This window comes from Bufo bufo, chromosome 2, assembly GCF_905171765.1.
Source record: "Bufo bufo chromosome 2, aBufBuf1.1, whole genome shotgun sequence".
Taxonomy (NCBI): domain Eukaryota; kingdom Metazoa; phylum Chordata; class Amphibia; order Anura; family Bufonidae; genus Bufo; species Bufo bufo.
Window position 1 is genome coordinate 281,338,951 of NC_053390.1, and position 21,061 is coordinate 281,360,011.

The 21,061-nt window shown below is 41.4% G+C and overlaps 1 protein-coding gene across 1 annotated transcript in view; it reads right to left on the reverse strand.

Moving 5' to 3' along the window:
• The window catches only part of MYO1H (myosin IH), a 198,915-nt gene that overhangs the window by 97,471 nt on the left and 80,383 nt on the right, over positions 1 to 21,061 (reverse strand). The window contains exon 17 of the mRNA XM_040419688.1: positions 2,733 to 2,813. Coding sequence (XP_040275622.1) covers positions 2,733 to 2,813 — 81 coding nt within the window. The remainder of the gene's footprint in view (positions 1 to 2,732; positions 2,814 to 21,061) is intronic.

The following is a 21,061-nucleotide window of genomic DNA, read 5'->3' on the forward strand; positions in this document are numbered from 1 at the left end:
AGGGTTAACAAAGTTTGTAAAATCAGTTTTGAATACCTTGAGAGGCTTTGTTTACTAAATGGGGTCATTTTTGGGTGGTTTATATTATGTAAGCCTCACAAAGTGACTTCAGACCTGAACTGGTCCTTAAAAAGTAGGTTTTAGAAAATTTCAGAAAAATTTCAAGATTTACTCATGCATACAACTGTTGCCCGGCCATTCACTTGAATGGGTCCGCAATCCGGAAGATGCAGTGCGGAACAGAAGCATGGATTGGAAGCCCTACGGAGTGCTTCCGTGATGTTTCTGTTCGTGCCTCATCACCGCAAAAAATAGAACATGTTATATATTTTTTACGGTGCGGACGGATCACGGATCCATTCAAGTTGAATGGGTCTCAATCCTTCCCGGCCGCCGCACGGATGATGCCCATGCATTGAGGACCGCAAATTGTGGTGCCCAATGTACAGAACGACCGTGTGCATGAGCCCTCAAGGTATTCAAAACTGATTTTACAAACTTTGTTAAGCCTTTAAGTGTTCCACAAGAATTAAAGGAAAATGTAGATGAGATTTCAGAATTTTACTTTTTTGGCAGATTTTACATTTTAATCAATTTTTTTCGGTAAAAAAGCGAGGGTTAACAGCCAAAACAAAACTCAATATTTATTACCCTGATTCTGTAGTTTACAGAAACACCCCATTTGTGATCGTAAACTGCTGTACGAGCACACGGCAGGGCGCAGAAGGAAAGGAGCGCCATGTGGTTTTTGGAGGGCAGATTTCACTGGGATAATTTTAGGTTGCCATGTCACATTTGAAGACTGCCTGATGCACCCCTAGAGTAGAAACTCCAAAAAAGTGACCCCATTTTTGAAACTACAGGATAAGGTGTCAGTTTTGTTGGTACTATTTTAGGGTACATATGATTTTTGGTTGCTCTATATTAAACTTTTTGTGAGGCAGGGTAACAAAAAAAAATAGCTGTTTTGGCACCGTTTTTATTTTTTGTTATTCACAATGTTCATCTGACAGGTTAGATCATGTGCTATTTTTATAGAGCAGGTTGTTACAGACACGACAATACCAAATATGTTTGTTTCAGTTTTACATAATAAAGCATTTTTGAAAAAAAAGATTTTTTTTTGTGTCTCCATATTCTGAAAGCCATTGGTTTTTTTTTGGTTTTTTTAGGGGCGACTGTCTTATGTAGGGGCAATTTTTTTTTCGGGATGAGATAACGATTTGGTTGATACTATTTTAGGGTGCATATGACTTTCTGATCGCTTGCTATTACACTTTTTGTAATGTAAGGTGATAAAAAAAGCCTTTTCTCCTTTTTTTTTTTTTTACGGTATTCACCTGGGGTTATGTCATGTGATATGGTTATTACGGACACAGCGATACCTAATATGTCTACTTTTTTATTTTTTTCACTTTTAACACAATCAAAGCATTTTTGAAACAAAAAAAATTATGTTTTAGTGTCTCCATATTCTGAGAGCCATAGTTTTTTTTGTTGTTGTTTTTTTTGCCCTGTTTTATGTAGGGGCTCATTTTTTGCGGGATGAGGTGACTGTTTGGTACTATTTTGGGGGGCATACACCTTTTGATCGCTTGGTGTTGCACTTTTTGTCATGTAAGATGACAAAAAAAATTATTGTTTTAGCAGTTTTTATTTTATTTTTTTCTACAGCATTCAGGTGAGGGGGTGGATCATGTGATATTTTTATAGAGCCGGTCTGAGTCCCTCTGCAATGCATTACCATACAACCTGTATTGTAATGCATTCTCTGTCATATTTTATGCTGACAGCCTGCCTGTGAGACCCAGCTTAAGGGCTGGATCTCACAGGCTTCCGTAGAAGGCAAGCCCCGATGCCTATGAAAGGCATCGGGCTGCCTTCTCTGCCATCGGGTACCCGCCACTGCAGAGCGGGGACCCGATGGGGAAGTGGAGGGCACCCATACCATCTGCGAACCCTCTGCATGCCAGCTTTGACTGCGGCATACAAGGGGTTAATACGCCAGCATCTGGGTTTTCACCGGTACTGGTGTATGCAGCAGGTGCCCGGCTGTCAATGACTGCCAGGTCTGTGCCGCTGATTGGGCGGGCGCAGCTCCTGCACCCGCCCGATAAGTCAGCTGTATATGTACGGCGCTGGTCCTTAAGTCACGTCCACCAGCGCCGTTCATGTACGGTTAAAGGGGTTTTCCAGTAATATTGATTTTTAAGCAAGTATACATGGGGCAATAATTGAGAACTAATGTTTGCAAAATTTAGTATAGTATAGCCTGTGAGCTGGTTAATATAATGTATCTGTATAGTGCCACCTGCTGTTTGTTTTTTTCCTTATTTTCTTTCCATCTCACTGAGCTGGTTGAATATGCTCAGTTTAAATCTTCAACTGCCACCAGCCAGGGAGAGAGCTGCAGCAGAAAGGACACATCCCCCTGAGCTGCAGCCTGAAGATAATCTAGCAGAGCAATTGGAGCAGTGAATGTGGAGATGGATCTTTGGATCCAGGTGTGGTACAGGGCTTGTCCTAGCTTTGTTAGAAATGTATTACCGTATATCATGTAGATCAACCAAAGCATAAACCTTTAAGTCAGCACAGAACTTTGTACCTACTAGATTTTTAGAAAGAAGCATTACTTTAAATCACCATAATTCCCACCTAGTATTACTCCTGTCACTCACTGTATAGTCATCAGAACATACTTAAAGGATGCTACTATAGAAAATCAAACTTACAGTCTCAGGCCGCTTTTTGTTGTCCAGTTCTGAAGTGTGAAAGCAGTCCCTTACTATATAATTTTTCGATTTTATAAGCACCTGAAAAATATGAGTTGATGTAAATATGCAGGAAAAATATCAAGGAGATATATAGTGAATTATAGTCTCATATGGGGTTATTTATCAAACTGGTGTAAAGTAGAACAGGCTTAGTTGTAACCAATCAGATTCCACCTTTCATTTTTGACAGCTCCTTTGGAAAATGAAAGGTGGAATCTGATTGGTTACAACTAAGCCTGTTCTACTTTACACCAGTTTGATAAATGACCCCAATAGTCTTCCTCTTGTCTAATAACATACAGCAAATGATAAGTAAAGCTGTTCTTTACTAATTAATCATTATGAGTACTGTGGGGATTACTCAGAGGCTTAGACCCGCTTCACATGTATCATTTGTACCCGGCCAGCTATTTTATGCTGGCGTCAGACACAACTGATATAAGTGTACTGTGTGTCAGTGCACAGATCCGGAGTCTGTACAACGGCGCTAGTTGACAACTGATGCCCTGGATGCATGAAAACTATTCCATAGAAAAATTTGGGATCAGTTCGAGCTTCAGTTCAGCTCCTGCATTTTCTGCTTCAGGCTGGAGAAGAATTGAACAGGGGCCTTATCTGTAGGAATATAATTGCTCTAGCGGTACAACTCTGCTTGAGGCTACATTTAGACCACCATAAGTGTTTTGTGGTCCACAAATTGCAGATCCACAAAACACGGGTACCGGCCGTGTGCATACTGCATTTTGCGGAACGCACAGGGCCAGTCCTATATAGAAATGACTATTCTTGTCTGCGATTGCGGACAAGAATAGGACATGCTCTAATCAATGTCTGTTTGTCTGTCCATCTGTCCTCTGTAGTCATCCAGACACCTGAATGGATGGACACCAAGTTTGGCACATGGGTACATCGGGTGCTTGGGAAGGTTTTCGTAAAGGTCTCAGCTCTCTAGGATGTACAGTTCTTGAGATAGTCCCAAAAAATGTATTAGCCACTAGGAGCTCACAGGTGCTTCACTTATGTCCTAACTGCCATACACACAGTCACATGACCCTTATTAGCCAATAGAAGCTTGCAGGTCCTTCAGGTTTCCATAACAACCCAACCATTTTTCTTCACTGTTATAGGTCACTGTTAAGGGGGCGTGGTGCTGTGGAGGTCACTGTTAATGGAGTGGGGTGCTGTGGAGGTCACTGTTAATGGAGTGGGGTGCTGTGGAGATCATTTTTAAGGGGGCAGGGAACTGTTAAGGGGGCAGGGCGCTGTGGAAGTCACTGTTAAGGGGGCAGGGCACTGTGGGGTCACTGTTAAGGGGGACGGGGAGCTGTGGGGGTCACTTTTAAGGGAGCAGAATGCTGTGGAGGTCATTGTTAAGAGGAAAGGGTGCTGCGGAGCTCACTGTTAAGGGGCAGGGTGCTGTGGAGGTCTCTAGTAAGAGGTTAGGGAGCTGTGAAGGTCACAGTTTAGGAAGCAGTGAGCTGTGGAGGTCTATGTTAATGGGGGAGGTCACTATTAAGGGGCAGGATGCTGCGGAGGTCACTGTTAGGGTGGCAGGGCACTGTTGAGGCAATTGTTAAGGGGGTCAGGATGTGGAGGTCACTATTAAGGGGACTGAGTGCTGTGGAGGTCACTGTTAAGGGGGCAGGGTGCTGTGAAGTTAACTGTAAAATACGTGGGTTACTGTGGAGGGTACAGTTAAGGGGTCAGGGTGCTGTGGAGGTCACTGTTAAGGGGGCAGGGTGCTGTGGAGGTCACTGTTAAGGGGGTAGGTCACTGTTAAGGAGGTGGGGTGATCTGGAGGTTGTGGTTGAGGGGTCAGGGTGCTGTGGAGGTCACTGTTATGGGGACAGTTAATAAAATAAGCATTGTGTAACTGCTGGGATATAGCGATTTCCTTAAAAAAAAAAAGAGGGAATGGATTGGCCTCCTGGGCACCTTTGGAACAAATCCAATAAACAAACAGACCAACACTTCATACTCGGGCAGTGCCGGGTACTTTTCCTAGTGTGTATGTATATCTATATCTCCCCCAATTAAAAAAATATATAAAAATTATGTTGTGTAAAATGTAAATGCAGAATGCAGTGAATTTCATATTCTATTCACAATAGAACATAAAACACATATCAGGTGGTGAAAGTAATACATTTTACTATTTCATGAAAATATATGATGCCAGCAATGCATCTCAGGGTGATGTCTACCATTGTCTTACATCCCCTCTTCTTTTAACAAGCCTGTAAACATCTGGGAAGTGAAGAGACCATTTGTTGGAGTGTTGGGAGTGTTTTCCCATTCCAGCCATGCTGTTGTGATGGATGCAGTATATGGTTTAGCATTGTCTTGCTGAAATATGGAAGGCCTTCCCTGAAAGAGATGCTGTCTGGATGGCAGCATATGTTGTTCTAAAACCTCTATATACTGCTCAGCATTGATAGTACCTTTGTAGATGTGTAAACTGCCTATACCATAGGCATTAATGCCATCCCCTACCATCAGAGATGCAGGCGTTTGAACTGTCCGCTGATAAGTTGGATGGTCCCTCTCCTCTTGAGTCTGCCGGACACGGCAGCTGTGGTTTCCAAAAAGAATTTCAAATTTGAATTCATCTGACCACAGAACAGTTTTCCATTTTGCCTCAGTCCATTTTAAATGAGCTTTGCCCAGAGAAGACAGCAGCGTTTCTGGATCAAGCTGATAGGGCTTGCACGGTGGATTGCATGGTGGACAGTGTTCACAATGATTCCTGATAGTGATCCGTCATGAACTCCAATGGAGGATGGATCCGTTTTCTATTGTGGAAGATTGTGTTAGAGAAAACGGATCTGTCCCCATTGACTTGCATTGGGTGTCATGCCGGATCCGCCTTGCTCCGCATCCCAGGACAGAAAGCAAACTACAACATGTTGCGGTTTGCTCTTCGGTCTGGAAACGCAACTAAACGTAATGGAATGCATTTTGGTGCATTCCGTTCTGTTCAGTTCAGTTTTGTCCCCATTGACAATGAATGGGGATAAAACTGAAGCATTTTTTACGGTATTGAGCCCCTATGACGGATCTCAATACCGGAAAACTAAAACACTAGTGTGAAAGTAACCTTTAAGGCCTGTAGTTCACGAGCATCCAATATTGACCATCGGCCTTGTCCATTATATTTCTCCAGATTCTATGAATCATTTGATATTATGTACTGTAGATTATGAGATATTCAAAATCTTTGCAAATGGAGGAACATATTTCTGAAATTGTTCAACAGTTAATTTTTTATTTTTTTGCAGGATGGTGAATCTCTGCCCATCTTCGCTTCAGACAGACTCTGCCTCTCTAACATGCTCTTTTTATACCCAGTCATGTTACTTAGTTCCAAACTGCTCCTCCGGCAGTTTTTTTTTATTAGCACCACCAGGGCTGGCCTGGTTAGTTGGCACACTTTGCAAAACGAAGCGCGGTCGTGTGCATGAGCCCTAAGTGACATTTTAGTGCGGCGTATTCCACAGAGGATAGCTTGACCCCAGGAAACAGCCTGTTGAGATCACAACGGAATCAAAGGATTTCCTTTAAACAAAGATCTCAGAGACCAAATGTCACCGCCAGTTCTGTGAGAAGGTCTGTTAGACGTTCTTCTCTACCTCTTGCATGAGGTTCTTTGATTTGGTTTCACTTTGTCATCTCCTTTCCTTCTCCCAGCTGTCACCTATTTACACTAATTGTCTCCCTTTATATTCCCTCCCATACTGCCTCACTGTCACGGGGTTCCGAAGGTGCACTCGGTCCCCCATTGCCCGCAGAACTGTTGCTTAGCTTTTGGAATGAGGTTCTGTGTTTGACCTCATTCCCAGGGCGGCTTTACCAGCTGGGTGGCTCCCTGCTCCTAGTCTGCCTTGAGCGCCGAGCTGATCACTCGGTGCTCGACTGGTTGGTCTGTCGGTCATGTGACGCTGGCCAAGTCACATGACCCTCACTCCCCACTATAAATACAGGCAGCCTGCTGGCTACAGGTTGCCTGTTAATTTCTAGGTTCCTGGCTATTTGTTGGACTACTGAATATTTACCTGATCCTGTTCCCTGACGATCCTCTGCCTGCTCCTCCTGTACTGCGCATACATCCTGGTATTGTGACCTCGGCTCCCACCTGACTACTCTCTTTGGACTCCTCTTGTACTTCGCTACTCTCCTGGTATTTGACCCCGGCTTCTCCTGACCATTCTTTGCTTAATCCGTTGTACTGCGTAGCTCTCTTGGTTCTGACCCGGTCCGTTCATGTTCCGTATTTTGTCTTGTCTGTCTTCCCTGCACATATCCTAAATTAGGGACTGCCGTCCAGTTGTCCCCTGTCATCAGGACTCGTGAGGCAAGTAGGCAGGGCCAGGGGTGAGGGTGGAGCGCAGTGGTCACTACCCTTCCCCCTGTGTGTGTGTGGACGTGACCGTTACACTCACTTTGCGGTTTATACTTCTTCCTGGATGAGTTGTTCACTGCTGGAGGCTCCTACTGCTGATTCCTCAGATAAGTCCTTTTCCTTTATTTGTGTTTCCTTACTGGCTTGATTCTAGGTGACCCTGACTCCGTCCGTATTAAGTGCAGCGAGCCGGTGGTCGTGTCCCCTCACTATTATAGGGTTTTCAGGTGTCACACAGTATGAGGTACGTGGGCATGCAATCGTCTACCATAAAGACCTTTGCATGGGCATAGCAGTCAGAGAGAGCTCTAGGGGTTTTATAGGGCTCACCCATATGCTCCTTAGTTTGGGATCAAGCCAGTCGGATGTTTATTTATAAGTTCAAGCTTTCTGCAACACCATCCGTGACACCAAAGTTGCATTTTAGGAACTGAACCAATTTTATTTTTTAAGACTTTGTGGCCTGTTAGGTATTACATTAATAATAGGAGTATCCAAACTAATATTTGGAAGTAGCTTAAATGATTTATTGATTTTGTGCCATTCTTTCAACAAAACTGATGCTATAGGATTTCTAATATTCCTAAACATATCTGTACTATATTCAGTTTTCCATATTTGGTTTTTATTTCTCGCCAAAGCTTCCTAACTGGTACTACAAACCATTCCAATAGCCTAGACAGGTGTGATGCGGCATAGTATTTTTCAAAGCTGGTAATCCTACTCCACCCTTAGATTTTGGTCTAACCAAAACTCGATAAGCTAACCTGTTATGACTACCCTTCCACACCAATCTGAGTATCAATTTTTTTTGTTGTTGAATGAAGATATTTCATTTATTTTCTATCGTTAAGGTCTGTAGTAGATATAAAATCTTAGGTGATATCATTTGTATAATATTAATTCTACCGAACCATGAAATAAACATTGGGTCCCAGTCTTTTAAGGCTACTTTCACACTAGCGTTTTCAATTCCGCTATTGAGATCTGTCATAGGACTGAAGCGCTTTTGCAGATCCATAATGGATCCGCAAAAAACGCTAGTGTGAAAGTAGCCTAAGTCTCTTTCAATGGTACGCAGAAGAGGAATAAAGGTTCCTTCTAAAAGGTGTCCAGTTTAATAAAGACTTGTTTGAAGAAAGAACTCTGGTTGGCATTTGGTGCATAAACATTTACAAAAGTGAAAACTATATCTTGCAAAGTTCCTATCAGCCAGAACATTGTTTTATTTGAAATTGTCTTCCATTGAAAATTATAGAAATGCCCTTTCTTTTTTTAATCTGGGAAGAGGCATTGAACCACTGAGTATACCGTCTACATTTAGAGAATGGGGTGAAAGTCTTTTTAAAGTGTGTTTCTTGAAAAAAAAAAAAAGCACATCAATCTGTTTCCTTTTCAGGAGATGAAGGAGATGAAGCTATTTGAGCTCTTTTGGTTGGGACTTTGAGTCCATTAGCATTATAAGTAGCATCCTATCTCTGAATAATATCCACAAGTGTTTATAGAGCTAAGATGGGTATGAGTTTGGGGAGGTACACATATAAGGGGAGTATACAGGATAACAAGAACAACAAACATGTAGATTTGAATCAGAGATAGTGGTACTAAACATAGCTAAATAGCAGCTGGACCTGACAGAGAATCTCTATTGTCCATGTTCTTCCAGCAAATATATACTGACGTGCTTCAAAGATATTAAACAAGAATGAACCCTTTTGCTACCAGCGCCGTACATGTATGGTGCTGGAGTGATAGGAAAACATGGCGCCCACTTGCACGTGTAGCGGGCGTCATGGCCAGCAGGTCTCTGCTGTTTCAAACAGCAGAGACCTGTGGCTAATTACCGCTACTGGCAATAATGCCGATTGCGGTAATTAAAGGATTTAGATGCAGTGATCAAGTGAGCTTCCGGGAGCGTTACCGGCATCCCCTGTGGCCAATGGCAATGCCGGTAATTGATTTGAATGGGCTCAGCCTCGCTGAAGAGGCTGAGAACATTCAAAGTGCAATTCTTATTTTGGCCACCAGATGGCAAGCTAACATAAGAAATTTGCAAATAATAAGTCCAGTTTAAAAATACATGATTGTTCAAAATTAAAAAATAGATTTTGTAGGTTCATATATGAGCTTCAAAATCATTACAAAAATAAAAAAAAGTTAAATATCAAAAATCTTAAAAATATATAAAAGTTAAAATAGCCCACCTTTTCAAATAATAAAAATACACTGCTCAAAAAAATAAAGGGAACACAAAAATAACACATCCTAGATCTGAATTAATTAAATATTCTTCTGAAATACTTTGTTCTTTACATAGTTGAATGTGCTGACAACAAAATCACACAAAAATAAAAAAAATGGAAATCAAATTTTTCAACCCATGGAGGTCTGGATTTGGAGTCACACTCAAAATTAAAGTGGAAAAACACACTACAGGCTGATCCAACTTTGATGTAATGTCCTTAAAACAAGTCAAAATGAGGCTCAGTAGTGTGTGTGTGTGGCCTCCACGTGCCTGTATGACCTCCCTACAACGCCTGTGCATGCTCCTGATGAGGTGGCGGACAGTCTCCTGAGGGATCTCCTCCCAGACCTGGACTAAAGCATCTGCCAACTCCTGGACAGTCTGTGGTGCAACGTGACGTTGGTGGATAGAGCGAGACATGATGTCCCAGATGTACTCAATTGGATTCAGGTCTGGGGAACGGGCGGGCCAGTCCATAGCATCAATGCCTTCGTCTTGCAGGAACTGCTGACACACTCCAGCCACATGAGGTCTAGCATTGTCTTATTGCATTAGGAGGAACCCAGGGCCAACCGCACCAGCATATGGTCTCACAAGGGGTCTGAGGATCTCATCTCGGTACCTAATGGCAGTCAGGCTACCTCTGGCGAGCACATGGAGGGCTGTGCGGCCCTCCAAAGAAATGCCACCCCACACCATTACTGACCCAATGCCAAACCGGTCATGCTGGAGGATGTTGCAGGCAGCAGAACGTTCTCCACGGCGTTTCAAGACTCTGTCACGTGCTCAGTGTGAACTGGCTTTCATCTGTGAAGAGCACAGGGCGCCGGTGGCGAATTTGCCAATCTTGGTGTTCTCTGGCAAATGCCAAACGTCCTGCACGGTGTTGGGCTGTAAGCACAACCCCCACCTGTGGACGTCGGGCCCTCATATCACCCTCATGGAGTCTGTTTCTGACCGTTTGAGCAGACACATGCACATTTGTGGCCTGCTGGAGGTCATTTTGCAGGGCTCTGGCAGTGCTCCTCCTGTTCCTCTTTGCACAAAGGCAGAGGTAGCGGTCCTGCTGCTGGGTTGTTGCCCTCCTACGGCCTCCTCCACGTCTCCTGATGTACTGGCCTGTCTCCTGGTAGCACCTCCATGCTCTGGACACTACCCTGACAGACACAGCAAACCTTCTTGCCACAGCTCGCATTGATGTGCCATCCTGGATAAGCTGCACTACCTGAGCCACTTGTGTGGGTTGTAGACTCCGTCTCATGCTACCACTAGAGTGAAAGCACCACCAGCATTCAAAAGTGACCAAAACATCAGCCAGGAAGCATAGGAACTGAGAAGTGGTCTGTTGTCACCACCTGCAGAACAACTCCTTTATTGGGGGTGTCTTGCTAATTGCCTATAATTTCCACCTGTTGTCTATCCCATTTGCACAACAGCATGTGAAATTGATTGTCCCTCAGTGTTGCTTCCTAAGTGGACAGTTTGATTTCACAGAAGTGGGATTGACTTGGAGTTACATTGTGTTGTTTAAGTGTTCCCTTTATTTTTTTGAGCAGTGTATAAATACCTAAATAACAAAAAATATAAACATCATAGGTATCACAGTGACTGAAAACATCTACACTATTAAAATATTTTTTTAACACGGCAAATGCGTAATGGAAAAAAGGGTAAAAAATTGTCAATTTGCCATTTTTTCATTGCTTCTTTTACCCCAAAAAATGTAATAAAATATGATCAAAAAGTCACACACACTTTAAAATGGTATCAATAAAAACTAAAGATTGTCCCGCAAAAATGAGACGCAGCTCAGTAAATCTGACTGTAAAAAAGTTATGGGGGTCAGAATATGGTGATGTAAAAAAAAAAGTAGTTTAACTCTTTTACTAACGGAGGTTTTTTCATTTTTGCATTTTCATTTTTCTTTCCTATTTCCCTTAAGCCATAATTTTTTTTCATGTTTCCGTTCACATAGCTGTATGAGGGCTTATTTTTTGTGGGACAAGTTGTACTTTCTAATGCCACCCATTAATTAAGGTATAAATTGTGGGAGAAAGAAGCTTCTGGATATGACCGACGAAATTTGAAGTATTTTCTACAAGTGGAGCGCTCCATTCTTATACTTACTCTGCAGCTCTCACCAGATCTTCGGATTGAAACTTTCAAATCCCGCGATAACTCAGGCACATCACGTGCTAAACGCCGGAGAGCGGGGGACGCCGAGAGCGAGCAGCAGCGATCTAAGCAGACGGCCGGAGTTTCGTCTGGGTGGGTAAGCTGTACAATTACCCTGCAAATCAATTACATATCCAAAAACTGAAATCTACAAGACTTACCTAAATAAGAACTGCTGAAGAGAATCATAGAGAGGGAGATATTATCCCCCAGCAGTACCTAATACAGCTTGTGGACTTGGCTGCATTTTTTTCATTTCATTTAAAGTGACAGTATCCTTGTTATATCTAATTGGACACACATTGCCCAAACAGGCAAAGAAATACCACATTTTTCCAAGAGACTTCATTCTTGTGCGGTTTATGACCCAATATAACAGTATATTGTATTTTATTATTTATCTTTTAGGGGGATTTTTAACTATTATGTTTTAGATAACATGTATTTTACTGTTGAATTAGCGGTATAGGTATAATAAATTGTTGTTTGATGTGAAACCACATAGCGAGTGCCAGCCGTTTTTCTCCCATTTTATTTATTTCTCTGGACTGATTGAGTGAGCAGTCTTTCGGCTAGAGCACCCCGACCTTACTGAGGAGGGTGGTGAGCTATCCACATATCTTTCCATTTTTCAATTTCTTATCACTCGTTTGTGGATTTAGCTCCCACCATACTCAGGATGGATATGTGGAGTCATATCGAACTAAAGAAACAAAAAGTGGACACCTTCCTATTTGAAGTTCCACTATTGGACAATACAGAAACCAAATCCGTACAGGATACATTTAGAGAATTAGAACATTTGGTCATTAAACAACTGAAACATAACTGGGAGATCAAATCCCTACGCCAATATCTAGACCAAGATAGGATCCCAAAAGGCTTACAACTATTGAAAACTCCAGCACAGGATTTATATGGGGAGGAGTTTAACCTTGAATGGGCTAACCTCCTGCATATGCAATCAAGGTCACTAGTTGAATTAATTATAAAAAGGAGAGCACAAATTTTGGGAAATATCACAGATGAAATTAACAAGATGAAAATTAAAATAGATCAATTACCTAAAGACAGTGTTCTAGATTTATGGCAGGACAGAATATGTAAGAGTTTGGATCGAATCGAATCCGAAATAATTACAAAAAAGAGTAAAAAACATAATTTTGTCCCGAAAATAATACAGAATGATTATAACAAAGTAGACAACAGAATTAGATCCCCTGTGGAACAAATAAAACCTACAATACCAACTAGAAATAGGTTTGAAACATTAGCGCAGCAGCCTTTTTTAGATGGGACCCCACCTCACCATTCACCAAGAGTAAAATCCAGACACGCACGGACACCAGAACACAACAGGAGAGCGCAAACACCACAGAAACACCAATACAATTTGAGACACCACAACTATCACAGACAGGAGGAATCCTATTACACACCACACCAAGCACGTCCATAAGGACAGAGGGATCACCAGAGAACACCACTAATATACACACAGAGGGAAGGTCAGAAACAAACATATCACAATCACCAATTAGAAACAACAAGACACGAAGGGGGAGGAAAAAGAAGGGTTCACAGGTAAAGACACATAGCACAGAATTGGACAACATTATCAATTTGAGTAACACGAGTTTAACACCAGCACAAAGTTCCCTTTTAAATAAAGGATTAAAATTCGCTCCTAGCGCACAACTAAACAAATTTGATACCTACATCGGGATCCAAAAATTTATGAGGAACATATGTCTGAAAAAGTATTTTATTAAAAATCCGATCTCTACAACTGTACAGGCAGAAGCTAGATTCAAACACATGAATTTAAAGAAAAAGTCAAAAAAATTTCCTAGAAATGAAATTGGCCCAGAAATGGGAAGCTTCCAGAAAAATGTTGAAGTTGATCTCAGAAGAATAAAAGAAAAGCAATTATACAGAAAAAATGTAACCAATGGAGAAGTATCCGCAATTAAAGAATTCCAAAAAAATGAGAAAATTACGATTCGCCCCGCAGACAAAGGGGGGGCGATCGTAATTTTGGATACCGCTAAATATATACAGGAATGCTTGAGACAATTATCTGACAAATCGACATATAAAAAGCTGGATACAGACCCCACAAAAAAATTTAATGACAAATTAGAAGAATATTGCCAGAAAGGTGCCCAGACGGGCATCTTGTCTCAACAAGAATCTGATTATATTATGGGGACGCCGGGAAGACTCCCGGTCTTTTATTGCCTTCCGAAGGTACACAAGGACATGGAGAGTCCTCCCGGCCGCCCCATAGTATCAGGTATCGGCTCTTTAACATCGAATTTATCTAGATACATCGACACATGGCTTCAACCCATGGTTAAAACCACCACATCATACTTGAGGGATACTACACAAATTATCCAGATATTAGAAGGGTTAAATGTGGGAGAGGACTGGATCATGACTACACTTGATATCCAGTCCCTCTACACAGTAATAGACCATGAAGCTGGAATAAGAGCCATTAAAACCCAATTGGAAAACAGTAAGACAATAAAAAAACAACAATCAGATTTTATTTTAGAAGGTATTAAACACATCTTACAACATAATTATTTTTATTTTGAAGGATGTTTTTATTTACAGATTAGAGGAACAGCCATGGGCACCAGGTTTGCCCCCAGCTATGCAAACCTGTTCCTAGCACAATGGGAACAGGAAACTATTGATTTGCATAGAGGGGGTGACCTGGTGCTCTGGCGTCGTTATATTGACGACGTTCTTTTAATTTGGAAGGGAGATCAAGATAGTCTTAATAATTTTTTAACAGAACTCAATGCAAACAGCTTGAATTTAGTTTTTACCCAAAATATTAGGACGACAGAAATAGAATTTTTAGATCTGGCAATTACGAGGGTAGTGGATAAATACATTTGCAAGACATATCAAAAACCTTCCGCCCGGAATGCGTTTATCCTGCATTCTAGTTGTCATCTGCCCAATTGGCTGTTAAATGTACCCTTCGGACAGTTCCGTAGACTAAAACGGAATTGTACCGAAGAGGCCCAATTTGAATTAGAAGCAATGCACCTGAGGGATAAATTCCTGGCTAAACAATACCCAACCAATATACTAGAAGGATCATTGGAAAAAGTTAGGAAACTACCGAGGAGCTCATTATTAACTGTTAAAACAGCAGAGCAAAATGAAGTAGATTCCCAATTCAGGATTATCCTTCCATATACAACACAAAGAAGGAAGGTGGAAGAAATCATTAAACGGCATTGGCACCACCTACTACAAGATAAAACAATAGGTAGGATGATACCAATCAGACCACAAATAATATATACTAGAGCAGCCAATTTAGGGATAAAAGTAGCTCCATCGATTAAAACTAGAAAGAGAGCTACATTGAATACCGGGAGACTAACTAATTTGAAAGGTTTTTATAAATGCGGACAGTGCATCTGTTGCAAAACTACAAGAATTCCCAGGAATACTAAGACGGTATCTTCCACACAAAATTCTTTTGTGTGGGAGATTGAACAATTCCTGACATGCAACTCTGTGAGCGTGATCTATTTAGCACAATGTCCGTGCTCAAGACAATATATTGGACGGACGAAAAGGGCCTTGAAAGTGAGGATATCGGAACACATTTCGAATATTAAGAAAGGGTACGATAAACACTCACTCTCAAGGCACTTTAAAGAAGCTCATGGACAAGACCCTACAGGTCTGTCCTTTGTAGCTCTAGAAAAAATTGATAAACACTGGAGAGGTGGAAACCACATCGAGCGGATGTCCAGGGCAGAATCCAAACAAATATATAACTTTGGAAGTTTGATACCAGTTGGCTTAAATGCAGAACTGGAAATTTTTGGATTCCTATAGATTAGGTGGTGTGCCCCTCATTCAATTGGGAATCACACGGTTGGCCGTTTAGCGGCACTGTGGTCCCCTCTTGTTTGATGTGCACGCCACCATCTACGTTATTCTCCAAGATTAATACCAACATTGCAAGATAGATAAGAACAGAATTTATGGAGGATGAGGCCCTTTACCACATAGACGTCATTTATAAGCTAGTATCTGTTATATACTATCATGTAGTTCTTGATTATTTAAAAAGTACTGATCTCCTGGGATATATTGTAAACTGTTTTTAATTATTTTTATAAATTTTATATATTGATTATTATTATGTGTTTTTACATTGGAGAATAACTGTGTTTGGGTAGACTTATACTAAACAAGAGGTTGCGGTTTCGATGCCATAAAAAACGCATATGCGATTTTAAAACCGCAACAGAAACGCACTAAAAACCGCATTAGGAGGAAAAGTGATTCCAGCCCAGATTTTGGGGACTGCTGAGGATGATATAAAAGGAGGGGATTCAAGAACAGGGATATAGCTACTGAGGAAGAGGATTGAAGTCCTCGAAACGCGTTTAGCGTTATATCCCTGCCAACAAGAAGCTTCTGGATATGACCGACGAAATTTGAAGTATTTTCTACAAGTGGAGCGCTCCATTCTTATACTTACTCTGCAGCTCTCACCAGATCTTCGGATTGAAACTTTCAAATCCCGCGATAACTCAGGCACATCACGTGCTAAACGCCGGAGAGCGGGGGACGCCGAGAGCGAGCAGCAGCGATCTAAGCAGACGGCCGGAGTTTCGTCTGGGTGGGTAAGCTGTACAATTACCCTGCAAATCAATTACATATCCAAAAACTGAAATCTACAAGACTTACCTAAATAAGAACTGCTGAAGAGAATCATAGAGAGGGAGATATTATCCCCCAGCAGTACCTAATACAGCTTGTGGACTTGGCTGCATTTTTTTCATTTCATTTAAAGTGACAGTATCCTTGTTATATCTAATTGGACACACATTGCCCAAACAGGCAAAGAAATACCACATTTTTCCAAGAGACTTCATTCTTGTGCGGTTTATGACCCAATATAACAGTATATTGTATTTTATTATTTATCTTTTAGGGGGATTTTTAACTATTATGTTTTAGATAACATGTATTTTACTGTTGAATTAGCGGTATAGGTATAATAAATTGTTGTTTGATGTGAAACCACATAGCGAGTGCCAGCCGTTTTTCTCCCATTTTATTTATTTCTCTGGACTGATTGAGTGAGCAGTCTTTCGGCTAGAGCACCCCGACCTTACTGAGGAGGGTGGTGAGCTATCCACATATCTTTCCATTTTTCAAGGTATAAATTGTATTGGGAAGCGGTAAAAAAATTTCAAATGGGGTGGAATTGGAAAAAAAATGCAATTCCTCCACAGTTTTACGGATTTTGTTCCCATGGCGTTTCGTTTGCAGCAAAACTGACCCATGCCCTTCATTCTCTGGGTCAGTATGATTACAACGATACCCCATATGTATAGGTTTTTTAAATGTCTAAATAGTGTAAAAATAAATTTAAACTTTGATAAAATATTTGTTTTTACATCACCATATTCTGACCCCCATAACTTTTTTATACTTATGTCTACTGAGCTGTTTTGGAGTGTGCATGACTTTTTGATCACATTGTATTTATTTTTTTGGGTAAGAGAAGCAATGAAAAAAATGGCAAATCGCACATTTTGACCCTTTTTTTCTGTTACGCCATTCGCCATATTTTTTTTATATTTGAATAGTATGGGCGTTTTGGTCACGGTGATACCCATAATGTTTATATTTATTGTTATTTAGGTATTTATTTTATTAATTATATGAAAAGGGAGTGATTTAAACTTCTATATTTTATTTTTTATATATTTTTTTTACATTTTTTATATTTTGTGATGATTTTGAAGCTCATATATGAGCCTAAAATTATGTTTTTAAATTTTTCATATATTATCAGGGATTTTTAAAATGGGGTTTGGATTGGAAATTGCTCATTTCTTATCCTAGCCTGCCATCTGGTGGCCAGAATAAGAATTGCAGCATGAACACTATCATCCTTCTCAGGCTCAGCGAGGCTAATAGTGTTCAGCGCAACTACCGATGCCTCCATTGGCCGCATGGGGTATCGGTAGAAAGCATGGAAGCCTGGTCACGGTAATTAGCCACAGGTCTCTGCTGTTTGAAACAGCAGAGATTTGCCGACCATGGCGCCCGCTGCATGTGCGAGCGGGCACCATGTTCACACATCGCTCCAGTGCCGTACATGTACGGCGCTGGTAGCAAAAGGGTTAAATTTATTTTTACACTATTTAGACATAAAAAAACTATACATATGGGGTATCATTGTAATCGCAAACGGAACGCCGTGCAAACAAAACCCGTAAAACAGTGGAGGAATCGCATTTATTTTCCAATTCCACCCCATTTGGAATTTTTTTAACGCTTCCCACTACATTGTATGCCATAATTAATGGTGGCATTAGAAAGTACAACTTGTCCCGCAAAAAAATAAGCCCTCATACAGCTATGTGAACGGAAATATAAAAAAGTTATGGCTCAAGGAAGATGGGGAAGAAAAATTAAAACGGAAAAACCATAAGGCTGCTCGCAGCCTATCCCATACAGTAAAGGAATATAGCAATTAAACACCAGTGTGTGTTAAGATAGAGACAGATATATCATTTCTAGCAGAGAACTCATTCTCCAAAATTTCCTTTTTGTTTTTTTTGTGGTGCTTTTGGAACAGTAGTTTCTTGTGTTTTCTGCTCCTTAGGACTGGGAGTGGTAACCTGGGCCCATGTTTCTATCTGTGGAACAGAAGGAGAGACCTCCATCAACACTGACCCAGCCCATTCTGGTACGGCAATATGTTTCACATTGAGTCTGCAAAGAGCCAGGGAAAGATCCTCAGGATCTAATGGAGAATGACCTGTATAAAATCAGAAGTCCAAAGGGGAATAGCCATATGTATTTAATATAGTTTTTTTCTCTAAGGACTCTTGTAATAGGTTGGAAATTTCTCCTAAATTTAATAGCAGAGAACGTCTCTGGGATTATCTGAATCACTTACTTTAGTGCGGAATACCCTATGTGCTCTTTCTATACCCAGGTCTGCAGATTCATCTTTGTCTACAAGTTAAGTAAATATCTGAGTGAGCATGGGAAGAATGTCCTTGTCCTCCAGTTTTTCAGTTAACCCCTAGATCCGTAAATTGTTGCATATGGACCTCTTCTCCAGATCATCTATCTGGAGCTTCAAGAGATAAGATTCTTTATGCTGTTCTTTGACTTTGGCCTCATGCACACGACCGTGCCGTTTTTTGCGGTCTGCAAACCACGGATCCGCAAAAAACGGAAGCCGTCCGTGTGCCTTCCGCAATTTGCAGAACGGAACGGGCGGCCGTCAATATAATGCCTATTCTTGTCCGCAAAGCACGAACAAGAATAGGACATGTTATATTTTTTTAGCGGGGCCGCGTAACGGAGCAACGGATGCGGACAGCACACGGAGTGCTGTCAACATCTTTTGCGGCCCCATTGAAGTGAATTGGTCCGCAATCGAGTGGCCAAAACGGCGGCTCGGATGCGGACCGAAAAAACGGCCGTGTGCATGAGGCCTTTGTCATTTAAACAATCTGCATGCTGGATAATTTGCATGGAGGTATCCTCAAGAGAATTAATTTTTCCATATATTTTTTGAACGTCAGCTTTTATCTCTGACAATTCCTCTTATTCTCTGATCTCTCCCTTTGTCCGGAAATTTAGTCCCCTGCTCCCGCTATTCCCCAAGGCCTCAAACACATAAAGCCTTAAAGCCAAATAACTAAGAAAATTCTGAGTTCTTTTGATCTTGTAATATAAGGGAATGTCAGTAGATAAGCTTCAGACCACATGAGCTCAGAGAATTTATGTCTTGCCTGCTCGATGTTGGCCCCCCTCCAAGTTTCCTAAATGGGAATACCCCTTTAAATCCCATAGAAATCATTTTAACCAAGAGGTTTGTTTTTGACCATGTAGAAGAAACTAATGTAAAGACTATGAAAATCACTAATCAGTTAACATCATAACTAGGGTTGAGCGAACCTGAACTGTAAAGTTCGGGTTCATACCGAACTTTAGGATTTTTGGACCCCGGACCTGAACCCGAACTTTTCAGTAAAAGCGATTCGGCGATTTAATGGCGCTTTTTGAAATGCTGCAGAGCAGCCAATCAACAAGAGTTTTACTCTTGTGCCCTTAGAAGCCTTCATAGCCATGCCTACTAATGGCATGGCTGTGATTGGCCAATGCAGCATGTGACCCAGCCTCTATATAAGCTGGAGTCACGTAGCGCTGCACGTCACTCTGCTCTTACTAGTGTAGAGAGAGGATGCTGCTGCTGTGAGGGAGAGAATAGGAAAGAATCTGTTATCAGAAGTGCTTGTTAACTCTGCGATCTACAGCGATTTTGTTTTGTGGGTGCAGTGCACCATTTTTTTACCCTGCCCTGAGCCCAGTGACACAGAAAAAGAACTTTCATCCGTTAGTTAGGCGGGCGTCGGCGGCCATTTTGTGCAAGTTCAGTGCACCAGCACAGCATATGTGCATTTGTGACAGTCAAATACAAGCTGTAAATACTGCAGTTATATTCTGGGTTTAAAAAAAACACAAATTTTTTGCAAGACCCTACATTTGGGGCCTTTTTTTGCATTCGTGACGGTCAAATTTTTTGCAAGATAAAACATTTTGGGTCCTTTGCTGAATTTCTGACAGTCAAATACAAGCTGTAAATACTGCAGTTATATTTTGGGTTTAAAAAAACACCCATTTTGTGCAAGATAATACATTTTGGGCCTTTGCTGCATTTGTGATGGTCAAATACGAGCGTTAGATACTGCTGTTATATTCTGGTATTAAAAAAACACCCATTTTGTGGCAAGATAATACTGCCTTTGTTGCATTTGTGACAGTCAAATACAAGCTTTAAATACTGCAGTTATATTCTGGGTTTAAAAAAACACCCATTTTGTGCAACATCCTACTGTCAGTCGTTACCTCTGGCTGTGACCTTCTGTCTATGCTCTCGCTGCAATTCCGTTCCTGTGTGTGATTTGTGGTTCTTTATGGGTTAACTCCCCTGTGTGCCTATTAGGAGTTAATCCTCTCTGTCTGCTCCATGGGTGTGGCCTCTCTGCTGCACCCATGGAACCTGTATATAAGGCTGAGGTTTCCTCAGTTCTGTGTCAGCTCTCCTGGTGTGTGTTGTCTTGTCCTGCTCCTGGTTTGTACTCTCTCTCCCATGCTGCTGACCCATGGGATCCGTGTCTGTCTGTCTGTGCTCTGTGGGTTTCCCTACTTGTTCATTGACGTCCTCTTTCCCGTCCTCTTTCCTGTCTTTCTGTTATCTGTTCTGCCAGTTATGTTTTAGTTACCTTGTGTGTATTCATATGTCTCTGTTTAGCAAGCCCTTGCTGCAGCGCGCCTAGCTGCAGAGTGCTATGCGCAAGGCCACGCAGTATACTACTGGTGGAGCAAGTCCTTCTCTGCTCATTGTCACTCCTGTTTCCTTGCTATGTATTTCTGCTTGTGTTA